At 36.3% G+C, this 17,500-nt stretch overlaps 1 protein-coding gene across 1 annotated transcript in view; it reads right to left on the reverse strand.

Moving 5' to 3' along the window:
- Positions 1-1,905: 1,905 nt before the first annotated feature.
- LOC120515184 (dual specificity testis-specific protein kinase 2-like) overlaps positions 1,906-17,500 on the reverse strand; it is a 38,025-nt gene continuing 22,430 nt past the window's right edge. The window contains exons 2-4 of the mRNA XM_039735936.1: positions 13,151-13,297; positions 12,122-12,204; positions 1,906-2,063 (exon numbers count right to left, since the gene is read on the reverse strand). Coding sequence (XP_039591870.1) covers positions 1,919-2,063; positions 12,122-12,204; positions 13,151-13,297 — 375 coding nt within the window. The 3' untranslated portion in view covers positions 1,906-1,918. The remainder of the gene's footprint in view (positions 2,064-12,121; positions 12,205-13,150; positions 13,298-17,500) is intronic.

Below are 17,500 nucleotides of genomic sequence, written 5' to 3' on the forward strand. Positions count from 1 at the left end.
GCGGCAGTTTACAAGCAAAGAGGATGTGGAGGTGTGCGGGCAAGAGGAGGTCTGATAAAATAAAAAAAAAAAGTCTAGTGAAACCAGCCTGTCAGATATCAGAAAAAAGACGTCAGGAAGTGATATCTCTGTTCTCAGCGTCAGCGCAGTCTGTATAGTGCGGCCGAGTGTACAGCAGCTTTTCCATTTCTTGTAAAGTACATAGCAAACCAATATATACACATACAGTTGTTTAAGCATTAGGGGTGTTCTGTGTGCAAAAATCCTTGTAGCACTCACTGTGGTTCCTGTTTAAAGTGACCCCATCTGCCATTCTTATATTTGCTCATATTTGGACCTGCGTCCATATTGCAAAAAGTGTGCAGAAACCCTTGCAGCACACAGTGTCCTGAGCAAAAGTTTTGTCACTGAATTGCTGAGGGTTTTGTACGGAAGCGTATTAGGGCCACGGTGAAGAAAAAAAAAAAATACGGACAAAGTGAAGAAAAAAAAAATCTATGTCAAGAATAAAGTTGAGATGTTGACTTTATTCTCGACATTTCCACTTTAATCTTGACGCTTATGACGAGAATAAAGTTGACACGTTGCTACATAATTTATGACGGGGGTTTGAGAAAATCTAGTAAATTAAACAATCATTTTAAGACGAAGTTTAGTTTATGATGCTCTACTTTAACGACAAAATACGAGAATAAAGTCAACATGTCGAATTTCATCTCGAGATAAACCGCGAGAATAATGTAGAAATGTCGAGATTAAAGTGGAAATGTCGAGAATGCGTACCTGCCGTAGTGCAAGTGTGAATTGAATATCCAACAAGCTTTCCCTTTACCACTCAAAAGTCTTAATGGTGGTAAAAACGCACATTACACCTCTGAAAGAATAATGCAAGAGCTGCTGGATGTCTTAGCACCAGAAATAAAGTCTAACATACTGAAAAATATACACACAGAAAAGTTACACAGATATCTCAGATGTAAAACAATTAATTAAGTACATTAAATATGTTTGCCAGGTCACTAAAGAGGTTAGAGTTAGTTTTGTATCAACCCGCAATATGACTGACTGCATAGCGGAGACTATAACCAACACACAGAGTGAGACTATGGACACTCTAGGCTTGAATTTTATGTTATGTTTTATGTTGCAAAGCAACTCTCTTAAGTTTTGTGGATATTATACATGGTTATGCTCAGGATATGTCAGCCCATTTCCACTGGAAATGCCTTTTGGTTAAACTGTCAGCAAGGAATTTGCATTTGCACTGTTAAATTTTATATAGCTTTAATGCACATAAAAACAGCTGCTTGTCTAATTGAAAATAAATTGAAGGGGTTTTTTTGCACTAATAAAGTTGTGGAGTTGTAAAGTATTTTGTCTCGCGTCAATCATATCGTCAGTTATATCGTTATCTAAATGTTCAAATATACATCGTGATAAATATTTTTGGCCATATTGCCCTGCCCTACCAGCCACTATATATATATATATATATATATATATATATATATATATATATATATATATATATATATATATAAATAAAAGCACAATCATAATGCATGAAACTCCAAGCTAAGGATTACATATACTTTGACATTTCCATATTAAAATTATACAATATATCAAAGTAGGGCTTTTTGTTGTCACCTGCTTCAAATTTTATTAAGCTTCTTCCCAATCTGAAGGAAGAAAAGTTTCATGATTGGATACATACTGCTAAAATAAGTAATTTAAGATCTTGCGATTTGTTTCTTACTTGCAAGGTAACCATCTATAAACATACAGATACATCTGTACTTCTTAGGATTCATTTTATGCTCATGACTAAAAATTTCACCAACAATCAGCTAAAACATACTTTGTACTATTAACATTTCTATAAAAAAAAAGCACATTAAAAAATACTTTCATATTTTTATTGTCTGAGAACAACCATACTATCCATTTTAGGCACACTGCTTGAGACAAAATTTACTTTTTCATTGTATGGTTCATCTCGGAGGACTTCAGGTGCCATCCAGTACGGGGATCCCACAACAGCCAACTTCTCTCCATCAACACTGAAAGTAAGACAACATGCTAATTAACTGAATATATCTAAAATACATAGTAAGTTGTATATAATGGACAACTTTAGTAGCAGGAATTCAATCAATTCCATTTAATCATCCACAATGACAAACTTTTATACATATGGTATTACATGCTACATTAAAAAAATAAATAAATTTATATTGTACATAAATATCCACATACAAAAATTTCTTTAAAAATGAAATATAAATGTAATATTTATTTATGCCCACATATTGTGTGTGTATATAAATATAAACACACACACACACTTTTATATACTAATTATGTTCTTAAAATTCCAATAAATGCATGATATTTTAACAATGGGATCTTTTGAAGTTAGGTCAGTAGTAAACATTCCTAAATACTAGAAGTTTCAAAGAATGAAATACAACAGGCTAACGGCTGTTAACTAACGGTGCGGCGTCCGCAATGATGCGGGCTCTGCATCGGTCTGTCGTGGTGAAAAAGCAGCTGAGCCGTAAGGCAAAGCTCTCAAGTTAGCAGCCGATCTACGTTCCTACCCTCACCTATGGTTATGAGCTGTGGGTAGTAACCGAAAGAACGAGATCGCAAATACAAGTGGCTGAAATGAGTTTCCTCCGCAGAGTGTCTGGGATTTCCCTTAAAGATAGGGTGAGAAGTTCAGTCATTCAGGAGGAGCTCAGAGTAGAGCCACTGCTCCTCCGCATCGAGAGGAGTCAGATGAGGTGGCTTGGGCGTCTGATCAGGATGCCTCCTGGACACCTCCCTGGCGAAGTGTTCCGGGCACGTCTATCTGAGAGGAGGCCCCAGGGAAGACCCAGGACACGCTGGAGGGACTATGTCTCTCGGCTGGACTGGGAAAGCCTTGGGATTCCCGCGGAAGTGCTAGTAGAAGTGGCCAGCGAGAGGGAAGTCTGGGCATCTCTGCTCAAGCTGCTACTCCCGCGACCCAACCTCGGATAAGCGGAAGAGGATGGATGGATGGAAATTGGAGACTTTATAGAAGTATACTTTCAGCTTGATCTTAAACACAAATACATTGCATTTGTTTTTCCAGTTTGTCATGGATACATTATCACTGAAAGGCATTTAGAACATATATTGAAGTCTAAAGGTCATTGTAAGGTCCATAGCAACATTGGGGATATACAGCAAAAATTGCAAAGCTCAGGTCAGCTTCATGGCTACCGATAGATGCACACAAAATATCAAAAACATGGTTTGCATGTGAAGAAGGAAGATTTTTGTCTGATATTGAAGGCGCTAGATGGGTTTTTCCTAAGTGCAACTATAAAATATAACTAATATTCACCAGTAATTATGTGTAGGTAGCCCCTTTTCAGTTACTGTGCGGTTAAAACATTCTGGTGTGCACCAGAAACATCCCCAGAAAAAAATTACACTATGTCCCCTCAGGGGTAGCAAAAAAACACTCGGAAATAAAAAAAAAATAGGTTGAGAAAAATACTTTTTAGAAAATGTGCTGAAAAAGCAGAACTAGAAAAAAAAAAAAGTATAAAAATAGCTGCTGACATTGTTCATATACAAATTAAATATACTCAACAAATTCTCTAAGGAAAGCACCCAAACTATAAAAACAGCAAACTTAAGATTAAAATGATGAAACTTTAAAAAAAAAATAAATAAAAAGGTGCAAGGAATATGAAAAAAATTTTGGTAAATTTACATCAACAAAGCAGTCAACAGATTAAGAAACAATGCAAAGAAATTCAGTGACAGCTAAAGACAGCAGCATAACAGTCTACCAATTGTAACATAATAACAAATATAAAAGAATGTTCAAACTCTGAGCTAAGAAGAAAAAAAATTGGTATTAAAACTTAAAGAAAAAGGGAGCTAAGTATTTAAAATAACATTGAGTCAGAGCTATAAATGCAATTTATATTAAAGATGACCTTATGGATTTTACTGGTAAGGCACACAGAAATATAACAGCAGAGCTTACTTGCCTAAAAATACTTTTCCTGCAGTATGTATAAACCTAGCATCAGATTCAATTCCTGGCTCTCTGACAGCTGACAGGAAATATGGAGCAAGAGCATTTGGTTTTTACTATTCTTGTGTGGTATATTTCTGCATTCTCCTTTTTATAATTGAGTTTAGTTAAATGAATGAGCTCAATGCATTATACAATTTATTGATTCCAATTCCATGTACAACTGCAGGAAACTATAATCTCATCTGTAAGCAAGTGGCTTCCGTCATTCTAACATTGCTCTTTTTGGAAAATCAACTAAGAAGCTGAGCAGAAGTGTGGAACCACAATGTAAGACTCAACCAAAAGTAAGAGACTTTTACAGGAAAATAAACACACTTTTCTTAATAGTGTGAAATGAACCTGATATCTGCTGCATACAATAAATCAGGTAAGTGGAGCACTGTATGTTAATATAAACATCAAGGTCCCTAAAAAGTGTGACTTTGTCCAGACTAATGTGTTCAACAGATGTCTGAAAGACGACCCGTCTTGCTGTACTATATACAGTATGTCAATCATGGAGATTACGGCTACTGAAAAGTGCAGAAAACACCAATTTTAAAACTACAGTACTAGCATCAAGCTACTCTACTAAGTAGGTTTGGTATAAAAATATTTTATGTAATGACATGTACTCCACCTAGTCTAATCCCATCCTTTAATAATATAGTACAATGAATTCAAACAGAAGCTCTTAAAAGCCCTTAATCATATAGCTGTATGCATTGTAGATGTGATACCATGCAACTGCTTTTTCCAACTGCACTTACAGGTTCTTAGTAAATTCCAGTTATTTTGCCTTTCAGTTTCATGCTTCAGCATCTTTGTATTTATGTCTCCCTTTAAGTCAAACTTAACATTTATGACATTGTTTGTTAACATTTGTGTCCATTTAGCTACCATGCTATTATTTGTGTGTGTTAGAGTTCCTAGGATACAGCTACAAAATTACACCACTCTGGTACCATTAGAATTAACTTTGCTTTGATCTGCTTTCTGCAGCACAGCTTGATTAAATTCAAATGGGAGGTTTCAAAGAAAGCATTCACAGCACACGCACGTGTGTGTAGTGCTCTTGAGCAAAACTAACTTTCTTTCAATTCACATGGTTCGCAAAGATGCTAAAGCATTACCGCAATTCTGGAATATGTCATTTAGTCCGTTTTAATTTAGTAATCTTCATCTGTAAGGAAATCTGCCACATCAAAAACTGACCAAATTAAACTTTTTCAATGGGACAACAAGAAGGGTTTTGGCTCACTTTATTTATGCGATACAGATCATTTGTCCATATTGCATATGATAAAGCACAACACCCTGCTACACTTGTGGACCTTTTTACTGCAAATGACTTCTGCTTCTTTAACAGTTCCTACTATGCCAGACAATCAAGCAATGCACGAACGAAAAGTACATTGACACCTGGCAGTCATGCTTTCTCTGCAGTTTAGTCATTGAAACGGTGGATATATCTGAACTAATTTTCTCTGACCATTTACTAAAATATCAGTGTTCTGCATACCACTGCTAGCTTTAAAAGTTAACATGTTAACAGGTTTCCTTTACACATCCAAGCAATGTATGTGAATCTCTGCACTAGAAATCTGCATTTTTCACATCAAGGCCTATATACCACTTTTGAGTAAACAGCCACTATAGTCTCTTAAAAATGAACATTACAAAAGCTCTTGATGCAGAAAAATTGATTTAGATCACTGAGGTCTAATACTGTCCTTATTACCATTTTACTAGCAGATAAACTACATCAAAAATCTCCACTCATTTAACAGAGCTAATTCACTGGAGGGAGAGAAAAGATCAGTGGAATACAGTAACTGCTGAATTGGATTTAACATATACTCTCCTCAACTGAGTAATTTCACCTCCTCTGCAAAATGCTGAAGTCTTCAAGAATATTACACATTTGTGTCTAAGGTGAATTAAAAACATGTTTTGCAGAACTCTAATGATAACCAGGTAATGAAGCATAGGAGAGGCTAAAAACAGGATAAAGGATTCATTTGTGTTAGGTTAATTTCAATCTCCTGTGCATCATTAGGATGTGTATGCAAGGCCAAACCTATCTACATATGTAATGTGTGAAAGAATATGCATCACTGTTCCAGTGAAAATATTTGTACTTTGTTAAGTTTGCCACAGCACTACAGATTCTGAATCAAATTTCCCATCAGGGTACATGATACATTGTTTAGGCTTTGTGAGAATTGTTTGGTAGGTGAAAAGTAAGACACTGCTGTTTGCACATACCATTTAACCCATCAAATTACTTTTTCCTGTTGAATCATGGCTTGTATTGAGGGTACCTTGATTCGTCAGGTCCTTAGCACAACTAATGCTAAACTAAGTAGAGTTTGCTCTTAGCTTAGTATTTATACAAAATGTATATTTTTTGTTTCAGTACGACCAGGTATTTAATTCTCCCAAAGCAAAAGAACAGAGTATAGCAGAGACCTGGACTCAAACAGAACGTTTAATGCACTATTTAACCCTAATACATGGATAGATGTTTCAAATCTTTAGTCACATCAGTCATGTAGAATACTGTTGACATGAGACACAATACTTTACTATCAATGAGTGCAGCAGGGAAATCTGAGAGCACCTCTCCTGTCCTTTTAGGACACACAACAAATAGTTACTGTAATCAATAAGAGGCACTATTTAGGCCTCTTATAGCCCGATTTTCTTTTAGAGCCCCTAAGCTATGGCAAGATATCTGGTATGAACAAATGCTCAAATACAGAAAGCCATAGACCAGTGGTGGCGAACCTATGAAATGCGTGCCAAAGGGGCACTCAGAGCCCTCTCAGTGGCACGCGCGCCGTCGCCCGAGCACAGAGTTCGTTACTATAAAGCCAGAGGAATGCGGGGCGGGCTGCTCCCCTCACCACTCCCCCTCTTCACGCGCAGGACTTTTTCACATCACCCGCCCCTCTGCCCAGCAGCCCAATGGGATCGCTTCCTTCCTCTCCTGTCTGGGGTAAGGCAGGCGGCACACATGCTGCTTGAGGGTGCGGCACGGACTGCAGCCTTTTGAGTCTGTGATTCCCGTGGTGGGGTTGGAGGGGATGTGGTATAGCGGGTCCACAGCTCAAAATTGAAAAGGCCAGTTTTAACAGATAATTGCGCCTCGCGGCTTAAAGGGGTTATGGTAGAGTGGCGGAGTGGTTTCCGGGAACTTTGTGATGCGGGCAGTCCTCGCTTAAGCGCACAGGTGAGGAGTCGTCCGCATCTGTAATTATTGCCGGAGTTGCTAATCGCCACACCTGATCCACGACCCGTAATATATAATGGAAGCTTGGGGGGCGGAGCTTAATAGGGAAGACCTGCGTGAAACACTTGAGAGGATCGAAGGGATGACAAAGGACAGCACAGTTAGTTATGAAAATGAAATCCTTAAAGTGTGGAATTCTCTGCCAAATAATCTTAAGTCAATGAAGGCACTTGAGATTGCTTTCCTTACTTTGTTTGGAACATCTTATGCTTGTGCAGCTGTTTTCAGCTTTGAATTAAATCAAATCTGACACCAGAAACAGACTAACAGATGACCTGAGTGCTGCATGTGTTGCTCTCAAACTTACAAAGTATGAGCCAAGGTTAGACAAATTATCAGCATGCATACAACAGCAAAAAGCACATTAATTGTTCAAAAGCATACAGAATGCAAACTTTTACCTTTCAACAAAAAGTTGTTTGTATCATTGAAAGCTCGTTATTATGTTTTTCTTTTAAGACAAAAGATGTTAATGTATGAGTGGCTTTTCTAAACTAAAAGCTCAGTAGATAGATAGACAGACAGAGCATCAGTATTGGCAGTTCAGTCCAATTTATCATCCAGCTGCACTCCCAGGTATTTATAGGTCTGTACCCTCTGCACACACTCACCTCTGATGATCACGGGGTCCATGAGGGGCCTGGGCCTCCTAAAATCCACCACCAGCTCCTTGGTTATGCTGGTGTTCAGTTTTAGGTGGTATTCAGGTTAAATTGCCATGTTGGCACTTTGCGATAAATAAGTGGGTTTTGGATTGCAGTTTGGGCACTTGGTTTCTAAATGGTTCGCCATCACTGCCATAGACTAACAAAATGCATTGCACATAATGCCAAGCCCCAACTGGTTATGCAAGAAAAAAAAAATGATGCACAAGCAAAGTGCAGTGTAAAACGCACTGACAGGGTATTTCCACATGCCCCATACATTACATGTAGAAACAAGAAAGTGTCATCTTCAGTTAAATTTAGTCTATATTTGAACTGGCTTTAAAGCAAAGGTTTGTGTTTTTAAATGGTGCCCCTGTTGTTATTGCTGGATGTCCCATCCATCATCCACACTACCTGTCTATTAATGTCTCTGTTCTCATGAGTCAAGAATTGGTCATTTGGTGTCCAAATGGATTCCAGAATTGTGGTTAACTCATTGTAGGGTTATAACCATAAACACTGTCATGTCTGACTCTTAGTTCAAAGTGGAATCTTCACAGTGCCTTAAAAATTAAGAAAACCTGATGAAGTGTTAAAACACAAACCTTTGCTTTTCCATTTTTGTTGTACTGCACTTCCAATATCGATCAAGCCTCACCCAACAACCCCTGCAAATGTGCACAATATTCCTTTGTATATTACAGCACATAGAAGTAGCATGTGGCATTTCCTGGGTAAGTAATTTTCATTCATTCATTTTCTGTTCATTTTGTCTGGTAGTCTGGCTTCAGACTGTTCTGATGTTAAAGTTGCTCTGAGCTATCTGGTGGTAATGGTGTGCAAACTGAACAGTACAAGAAAGAAAAAAAAATTAAATATTGTGTAGGGGTCAGAACTTTGGGTTCCAAAGTAGTCTACCTTGTTTGTCCGGTCCTAGACAGCAACTATATAAAATATGGACCAGATCAGTCAAAGGGTGTATGATTGTATAGGGAACATACAGACAGACACATTCTATTTTAAAAATATACTTTTCTAACAACTAATTCAGTTTTTTTAATTAAAGAAGGATGACAATTGCAGATACGCAGGTACTAAGGTCTCTGAAACTTTCCTTGGAAAAAGTACACCCAATTCCGATATTAACAGACAGCTGTGTATCTTCAAGAGAGGAGCTGAATACAGCGCAAGTTCTTGCTTATAAATCTGATAACACATTGGCAGCACAATGACGTTAAAAAGAACAGGGGGCAGCCAGAGAGAGGCTGCAGAGAACTGGATTCACCAGTGAAGAAAATAAATTGCATAAGGCTACAGAGATGATGTCTATTTCAGATGTTATGGTTTACTGTATTAAAGTAGCACTGAGATCTAAAAACAGAAACACATTCTCAAAATGCCTTATTCCGTGCATCTTCTTCACTACTGTTCCACCTTAATAATGCTTAGTTTTGTGGCTAAAATCAAGAGTGTCAATGAGACACTTTTCATGATGGTAGGCAAGATGTAGTGAAGTATTTGATTATTTTTTTTTAATAAAGTAAATTGAAGTGTCTTATATCAAATATCTTGAAAAAATCATGATAGAATAGTCTTCTTTAATGAAACATCATCTTGATGCATACAGTTATAATTTTATGTCAGTTTCACATGTAAAAGTTAGAAATGCTTATTCTTTTTCTCAATATATATTCATTAGAATTAATGCATGTGCCAAATTTATAGCGGCATTACACACTTTACAAAAAAGGTATGTAAAATACAAGATAAACATTCAATTTTGTATACAGCGGCAGATATTTATTACTAAAATAACCCTTCTAAGAAAGTACAGCTGAAGTCTACTAAAACAGAGCGCACCTTACATGACTACCCTGGTATTATTAGTTCATGGCTGAACAGTATGTTCCTTAGTGCTCAAATGACTAAGAACTTTGGCACGCAGTATTACTAGAATATTTATGGAAAAAGAGATCACAAAAAACAAGAGATTTCTAAAGCATCTAACTTGATTGCAAAACAAAGCCATTCAAACATCTAAAAACAAACAGAGAAAAAAAAGCACATTACCCAGAGAAACCCTGTGTAATTTTCAGATGAACTACACACCAACTGTAATGACACAGCTTGTTTTTGCCTTGCTTTTCTGAAATATATATTCTAATATAAAAAATTCTAAAATATATAATATATATTGCAAACAAATTTAAAATTACAGTATATTCACTAATTTTGGAATACTGTCCCTTAAAACAAGATGTTTATTTGATATGTAAACGTCCAATGTAACTGTACTATTTTAAGGACTATTGCCAGCCAAATTTTGTGTGTTCAGGAATACACAAGTGTAACTGACATCTATTAGTAATTATCAAAATTATTTGTTTACATCCACAACATAAATAAGGAAGCATGCAACTAACATAAAAGCAAATTACATATATTCAGATGTATTCTGCCAGTGTTCTGAAAAATTTAAATGTCATGTTTTAGCAAGAGACCGTAGTTCCAACTCAATCATTTGGTAGTTAATTCTGCATAACATTTTGGAATAAAGGGAAAACTGAAAACCCTTCTGCTGTCTTGGTGTTCCTTTCATTACTGATATATATTTTGAGTTATCACTTTTCATTTTTTGTTTCACTACAAGAAAGGTATGCTAATACAGTAATTTTAAATTATGTCCAGTGTCTGCTTTAGCAACCTTTTCAGCCTTGCCTATTATAGGTCTCCAAATTTGACAGAGGCTTACAGTATAGTTACTTAATGAATGTTGCAAATGCAAGACATGACTCTCCATACAATTACTGACATTTTGCACATACCAACAAGTATAACAAAAAATTTTAAAACTGAGAAAACTTTTAGAAACTCTTCTCTTTCTAACATGTTGGTGTATGCTATATTTTCACACTCCTATGCAAAGCAAACAATTAATGTGCAATGTAATTCCCTCCAGAGGACTACATGGTATCACCTTGAGTATCTGCGTGCCTCACTGATTTTGCAACCTACAGCAGATGAAGGAACACCATTTCTAGCTCAACTTGGCAAAGACAGACCTTTTGTTATCCCAGCCTATCCATCTTTTCAGCACACCAGCTCTGTTCAGCTCATTAGCACCTGCTATGTCTGCATGCAACTTTGGGTGGTGACTGATGCAAGCTGTTCTTCACTGACCATGTTGTAACAGTCTTTCAGTTTTGCAAATTCACTGCGTACAAAATCAGAATGTAAATGACAGCGTTTGTAGCACAACTCCAGATCCAGGCTTTGGTCTTGACTACTGAACCTACCTATGCCACTGCAGATGATTCAAAATGCAGTGCCATGTCTGTTGTTCAGCCCAAAGTGGGCATATGTCACTCCTCTTTTCAGTTCACTACATTGGCTCCCTGTGGTGGAACATATTAACTTCAATATATATATATATATATATATATATATATATATATATATATATATATATATATATATAAATATATAAAAGCAAGGTCCTAAGGTCCTACTCAAACCAGTCAGGTTTGCTGATGAAATTATCTTCATGTCTAACTCATAGCTGGAGTAATAAGCTGTTCACCTCCATTTGAAAATTTGAACACTTCTTAAACACACTGAAGACTCTCCTGTTTGGTGAATCTGTCTGTTTGATATTACTTATTAGGTTTTGTAGCCTAGAAATTATGAGTAGCTTGTGTTTTGTGATAAATGTGTGATAACTAATTGTGTCCTGAAACACTTGTTCCCACACAATTCCCTAAAGTTTACTTGATTATGTTGACCTCTTTTGTAAGTTGCTTTGGATAAAAGCATATGCTAAGAGGACAAATGTATATGTAAAAGAGATCCTGACCTTAATCCAATATATGAACTCTCAAAAGTAAAAATAATAAGGGTTTACAACTGGTCACACATTTCTAATACTATACTGCTATGCCTTTGCTGTGTAAAGCTATAAGAATTGTCCATGCTTGATTTTGAAAATAAAAAATACAAATACATTAAAAACCAACATTCTATAAAGGTGTGTTTATTCATGGGTCTGCACTTGTGTCAAAGATATATTTTAACAAAGACAGTAAAATTACAGGCAAATTAGATCACAGATGTACTCACCTATAGTCAGGGATTTTCTCTGCAAGGCCGAAATCTCCAACAACTGCAGAGTAACCGTTCTCATCACAATTTATCAAACAGTTCTGAAGAATATTAAAAGTCAGTTACCCAGTTTACTATATGTGCTTTAAAGACCCCAGCTGACAAGTAAGCTACATTCTCCTTTGTTAACTTTCCAAGAAGTATTTTATTCTAAAGTCTCATTTACTAAAATGTGCCTCAACAGTTTAAGTGAGATGTATCACTGAAAAAGAAAAAAAAAACCTACAAAATTGTACTTAAGATTTTGCATATACAGAAACAACCAAGTACTGTATTGATCTAATACAGAAAATATCTTTCCAAAAAAAAAAATACTAATATAGTATTACTTATATTATTATAAAATAAAAACTGTAGGCTTTAAAAGAAAATTCTCACTGCTAGAATATGCTTTCTGAAGTGAAGGGGACATTCTTCTAACACCACAGAATTTATGCTAAACCCACAAAACTGGGGATTCTGAGAACTTCAATAGAGTGGCAACTCATAATGCTGTACATGAGATGCAAAACGATTTATGCATTTCATCAGACTCTGAAGTGAGTTACTTGGAAAGAACCTGCTAAAATTATTTTAAAAGTAACTCAAAATGCAAGGCTGCAGTTTACCTTGTGCATGATAATATTAAAACACACATTCATTTCACAACCTAAAATGTTAATAACCTAGAATTTTAGCCACAGCTTGCCTAAAGTAGCAATTGCTATTTCATTTCTATGCATTTAACATTGGGCATGTAAACATACCTATGTTGTTCACCAAGTATAAAATATCATACAAAGGAAAGGGCTTTCTATAGATGCATACTTTACAAAATTAAGTATGACGCAAGACAGCTGACAGCATCCAAGTTACAAATATATTTGGAGAACTTTCACCAAGATTCATCTGTTGTTACAAACTATTCATCTATAGAAAGACCACTATAACACTACAGCTTTAATGGAATGCCAATGTAAATTACAACAGCTTTACAAAAATACATACCTTTGATGTTAGATCTCTGTGAAAGATTCCTTTCGAGTGCAGATAGCTCAGGCCCAATGCAATATCATATGCTAATTTGACTCTAATAGTCCAGCTAAGGTGCATGTTGCTGTCCAACAACTGTTCCAAGTTACCACCGTTAATATACTAAAAGAGAATAAAAATAACAAACATCAAAACAAATACAATATGAGAACTTGAGCAAGTTGCAATTATAGGATTTGCTTGTATACATATTTCTAAATGTCAGTATGGCAAGCTACAACCTTGAAGGGTATAGCAGAGAAGTTCTGTTAACTTTATAGTGCTTATTTTTTACCTGCTACTTTCACTGTAATCATGTCATTACGTATTTGACCTTCTGATGTGTGCAATATCCAATGACAAAATACATCTACCACTATTCCCTAAACATCTTTTGTAAACCACCTTTTCCAACACAAATACATGTATTTCCTAATTTGTAACAATTAGAATCTTAGAGAGGAGTGAAATGCACATGTCACATATCTTCTATAAACCAAATTCTGTATGTATGTATATATATATATTTGATTTTGTTTTTCAATTATGACTAATGAAAGTGTACATAGCTTGATGTTCTTTGAGATTTAAGGGTATAAATTATCATTTGTCAATCTACTGCCAAAATTTCAACACTGTTGCATAATCTAGTACACAAATGCTGATTAAAAAGTTTTTCATTGAACCTATTATGAGAAACAACTTAGACTTTTTTACATTTCTATGGTTTTCTTCCAGTAGGCATGGTGAAAGTGTAAACACTCTTCCAGTTAATCAAAAACAATGGCAGAATGGAAAAAAACAGCAAACTGTAGTGTTCCTCTGTGTTCAAATTCTAAACAAAAACATCTTAGCCTGAGTTTCAACAGCTCCAGCTCCCCCACTGACGAAAAAAGAACGAAAAGTGATCCAAATAATTAAAATAGACAAAGGATCAAATTATGTTGTAAGCCATGGCAGCATGTCTTTTTGCAGCTGGTACTTCAAACCTATTGAGTACGTAAAGATTACATATTACCTTAAGATAGATGTTGTGAGGAGTCTTTTTAGCTGTAACAATTTTGGTCTCCTATCAACACAGAAATCATTCTTTGAAAAGGCAAATGCTTTTCTCAGTTCACGTGCGAGTCAGTATTGATGGAAAATAACATACCAGGTACCTTTGCAGTGAAGCACGAGTATGAAACGGCAATTTATGCAGGATACTAAACACAACATAATAAACGTAAGTTTAAAACACACAAGCATAAATTTGATGTGGTTTTATGGCAGGAACTTGGTATTTAATATATAATAAAAATAAAAAAACTTAAGATATGAAGATAAATGGTTGATAGGTAAACACAGCTTAACTATGGTTAATTTATAAGATTCAGAATATTATTGCTAATTTTACCTCATTTATTTTATTACAACATACATCTCCAAAATGGAGCAAGCAAGCATTTTATATATACACACACATATATACATACTGCATATATAACAGGCTAGCAGAAACTGTTAGCATACTATTAACAAACTTACATGGCAATTATAAAGAAATTCCTTCATGAAAATTATGAAGCCTATATACAGTTTTGATACCTTTATTAGTGTGCAGTGCTTTTCAACAACATTTCTAACACTGCTAAAATTGATTTATTGGAAGTGAAAGGAGATAGTTAGAACAAACAAAATTCATTGTTGACTATCAGGAAGTACGTTTACCTGTCAATGCAACACTTCCAACTTTTGTGAAAAGGGCTATATTCATGAACTCCACTACACATGTTTTTATGTTCACAAAGCCTTTCAGAAAGATCTAAATAAAATGTTTTGCCTCGGTTTAGCAGCCATTTTCCTGTAGATGACTTGACATTTTCAGCTCTGTCCTAGGGCTTTCCAAACAGGTACCCTGACAGACTGGGATCAGACTGTAGTCACACAGTACCACGCCTGGAAAACAGGGTGAATATGCTCTTTGAATCCACAGTTTCACAGAGCAGTCTCTGCAACCTGTGCACTTTGAACAGAGTCATTACCATGAAGCAGAATTCACATCTTTACTTGACACTTCTCCCTAATGGACTGCTGAAAATGAAAAAATAAATCAGCAAAATATTGACTAGTTGTATGATGTTTTTGAGGTAAATAATCAATATTGGCTATGCCCTCAGCATCATCAAAACTGTGCAAATGATGGTGTTCTGAGGGAGAATCAATGTGCATCCAATGTTTTGATTGTTGTCGGAGCTCAGGGTCATAGGCAGTCAAAAAGAGAAAATGTTCAGGAAAGTTGTTGATCATCCTCCTACTGCTTCACGACAATGCCTAGACTGATACTGTACAAGCTGCAAACACTGCTTTGCAAGAAAACTGTACACTTGAAGAATATGCCACACCAACCTTGTTCTCCAGTGTTGGCTTGGTGTGACTATTACCTATTCCTCAATCTGAGGGACTACCCCCGTGGGATGCTCTATACCAAAGATGAAGACGTCAAGTCAGTTACATAACACTGAATGCATATACAAGACAAAATGTTTTTTTTTTATATGAAAAAAAAAGCTTTGTAAACATTGCAACAAGTGGATTGTTATTCAATGGGATTGAACTGAAAAAGAAAATGTATTAGGTTTCACTGATATTTTTAGATTACTCATTATGTGTGAATATATGCAGTCACATATATATATATATATATATATATATATACACACACACACACAGTGGTGTGAAAAACTATTTGCCCCTTTCTGATTTCTTATTCTTTTGCATGTTTGTCACACAAAATGTTTCTGATCATCAAACACATTTAACCATTAGTCAAATATAACACAAGTAAACACAAAATGCAGTTTTTAAATGATGGTTTTTATTATTTAGGAGAAAAAAATCCAAACCTACATGGCCCTGTGTGATAAAGTAATTGCCCCTTGAACCTAATAACTGGTTGGGCCACCCTTAGCAGCAATAACTGCAATCAAGCGCTTATGATAACTTGCAATGAGTCTTTACAGCCTGGAGGAATTTTGGCCCACTCATCTTTGCAGAATTGTTGTAATTCAGCTTTATTTGAGGGTTTTCTAGCATGAACCGCCTTTTTAAGGTCATGCCATAGCATCTCAATTGGATTCAAGTCAGGACTTTGACTAGGCCACTCCAAAGTCTTCATTTTCTTTTTCTTCAGCCATTCAGAGGTGGATTTGCTGGTGTGTTTTGGGTCATTGTCCTGTTGCAGCACCCAAGATCGCTTCAGCTTGAGTTGACGAACAGATGGCCGGACATTCTCCTTCAGGATTTTTGGTAGACAGTAGAATTCATGGTTCCATCTATCACAGCAAGCCTTCCAGGTCCTGAAGCAGCAAAACAACCCCAGACCATCACACTACCACCACCATATTTTACTGTTGGTATGATGTTCTTTTCTGAAATGCTGTGTTCCTTTTACGCCAGATGTAACGGACATTTGCCTTCCAAAAGTTCAACTTTTGTCTCATCAGTCCACAAGGTATTTTCCCAAAAGTCTTGGCAATCATTGAGATGTTTCTTAGCAAAATTGAGACGAGCCCTAATGTTCTTTTGCTTAACAGTGGTTTGCCTTGGAAATCTGCCATGCAGGCCGTTTTTGCCCAGTCTCTTTCTTATGGTGGAGTCGTGAACACTGACCTTAATTGAGGCAAGTGAGGCCTGCAGTTCTTAGACGCTGTCCTGGGGTCTTTGTGACCTCTCGGATGAGTCGCCTCTGCGCCTTGGGGTAATTTTGGTCGGCCGCCACTCCTGGGAAGGTTCACCACTGTTCCATGTTTTTGCCATTTGTGGATAATGGCTCTCACTGTGGTTCGCTGGAGTCCCAAAGCTTTAGAAATGGCTTTATAACCTTTACCAGACTGATAGATCTCAATTACTTCTGTTCTCATTTGTTCCTGAATTTCTTTGGATCTTGGCATGATGTCTAGCTTTTGAGGTGCTTTTGGTCTACTTCTCTGTGTCAGGCAGCTCCTATTTAAGTGATTTCTTGATTGAAACAGGTGTGGCAGTAATCAGGCCTGGGGTGGCTACGGAAATTGAACTCAGGTGTGATACACCACAGTTAGGTTATTTTTAACAAGGGGCAATTACTTTTCACACAGGGCCATGTAGGTTTGGATTTTTTTCTCCCTAAATAATAAAACCATCATTTAAAAACTGCATTTTGTGTTTACTTGTGTTATATTTGACTAATGGTTAAATGTGTTTGATGATCAGAAACATTTTGTGTGACAAACATGCAAAAGAATAAGAAATCAGGAAGGGGCAAATAGTTTTTCACACCACTGTAAAGGTATTTTGGACCATTCCTCT

The sequence above is a fragment of the Polypterus senegalus genome, chromosome 14 (genome assembly GCF_016835505.1).
Source record: "Polypterus senegalus isolate Bchr_013 chromosome 14, ASM1683550v1, whole genome shotgun sequence".
Taxonomy (NCBI): domain Eukaryota; kingdom Metazoa; phylum Chordata; class Cladistia; order Polypteriformes; family Polypteridae; genus Polypterus; species Polypterus senegalus.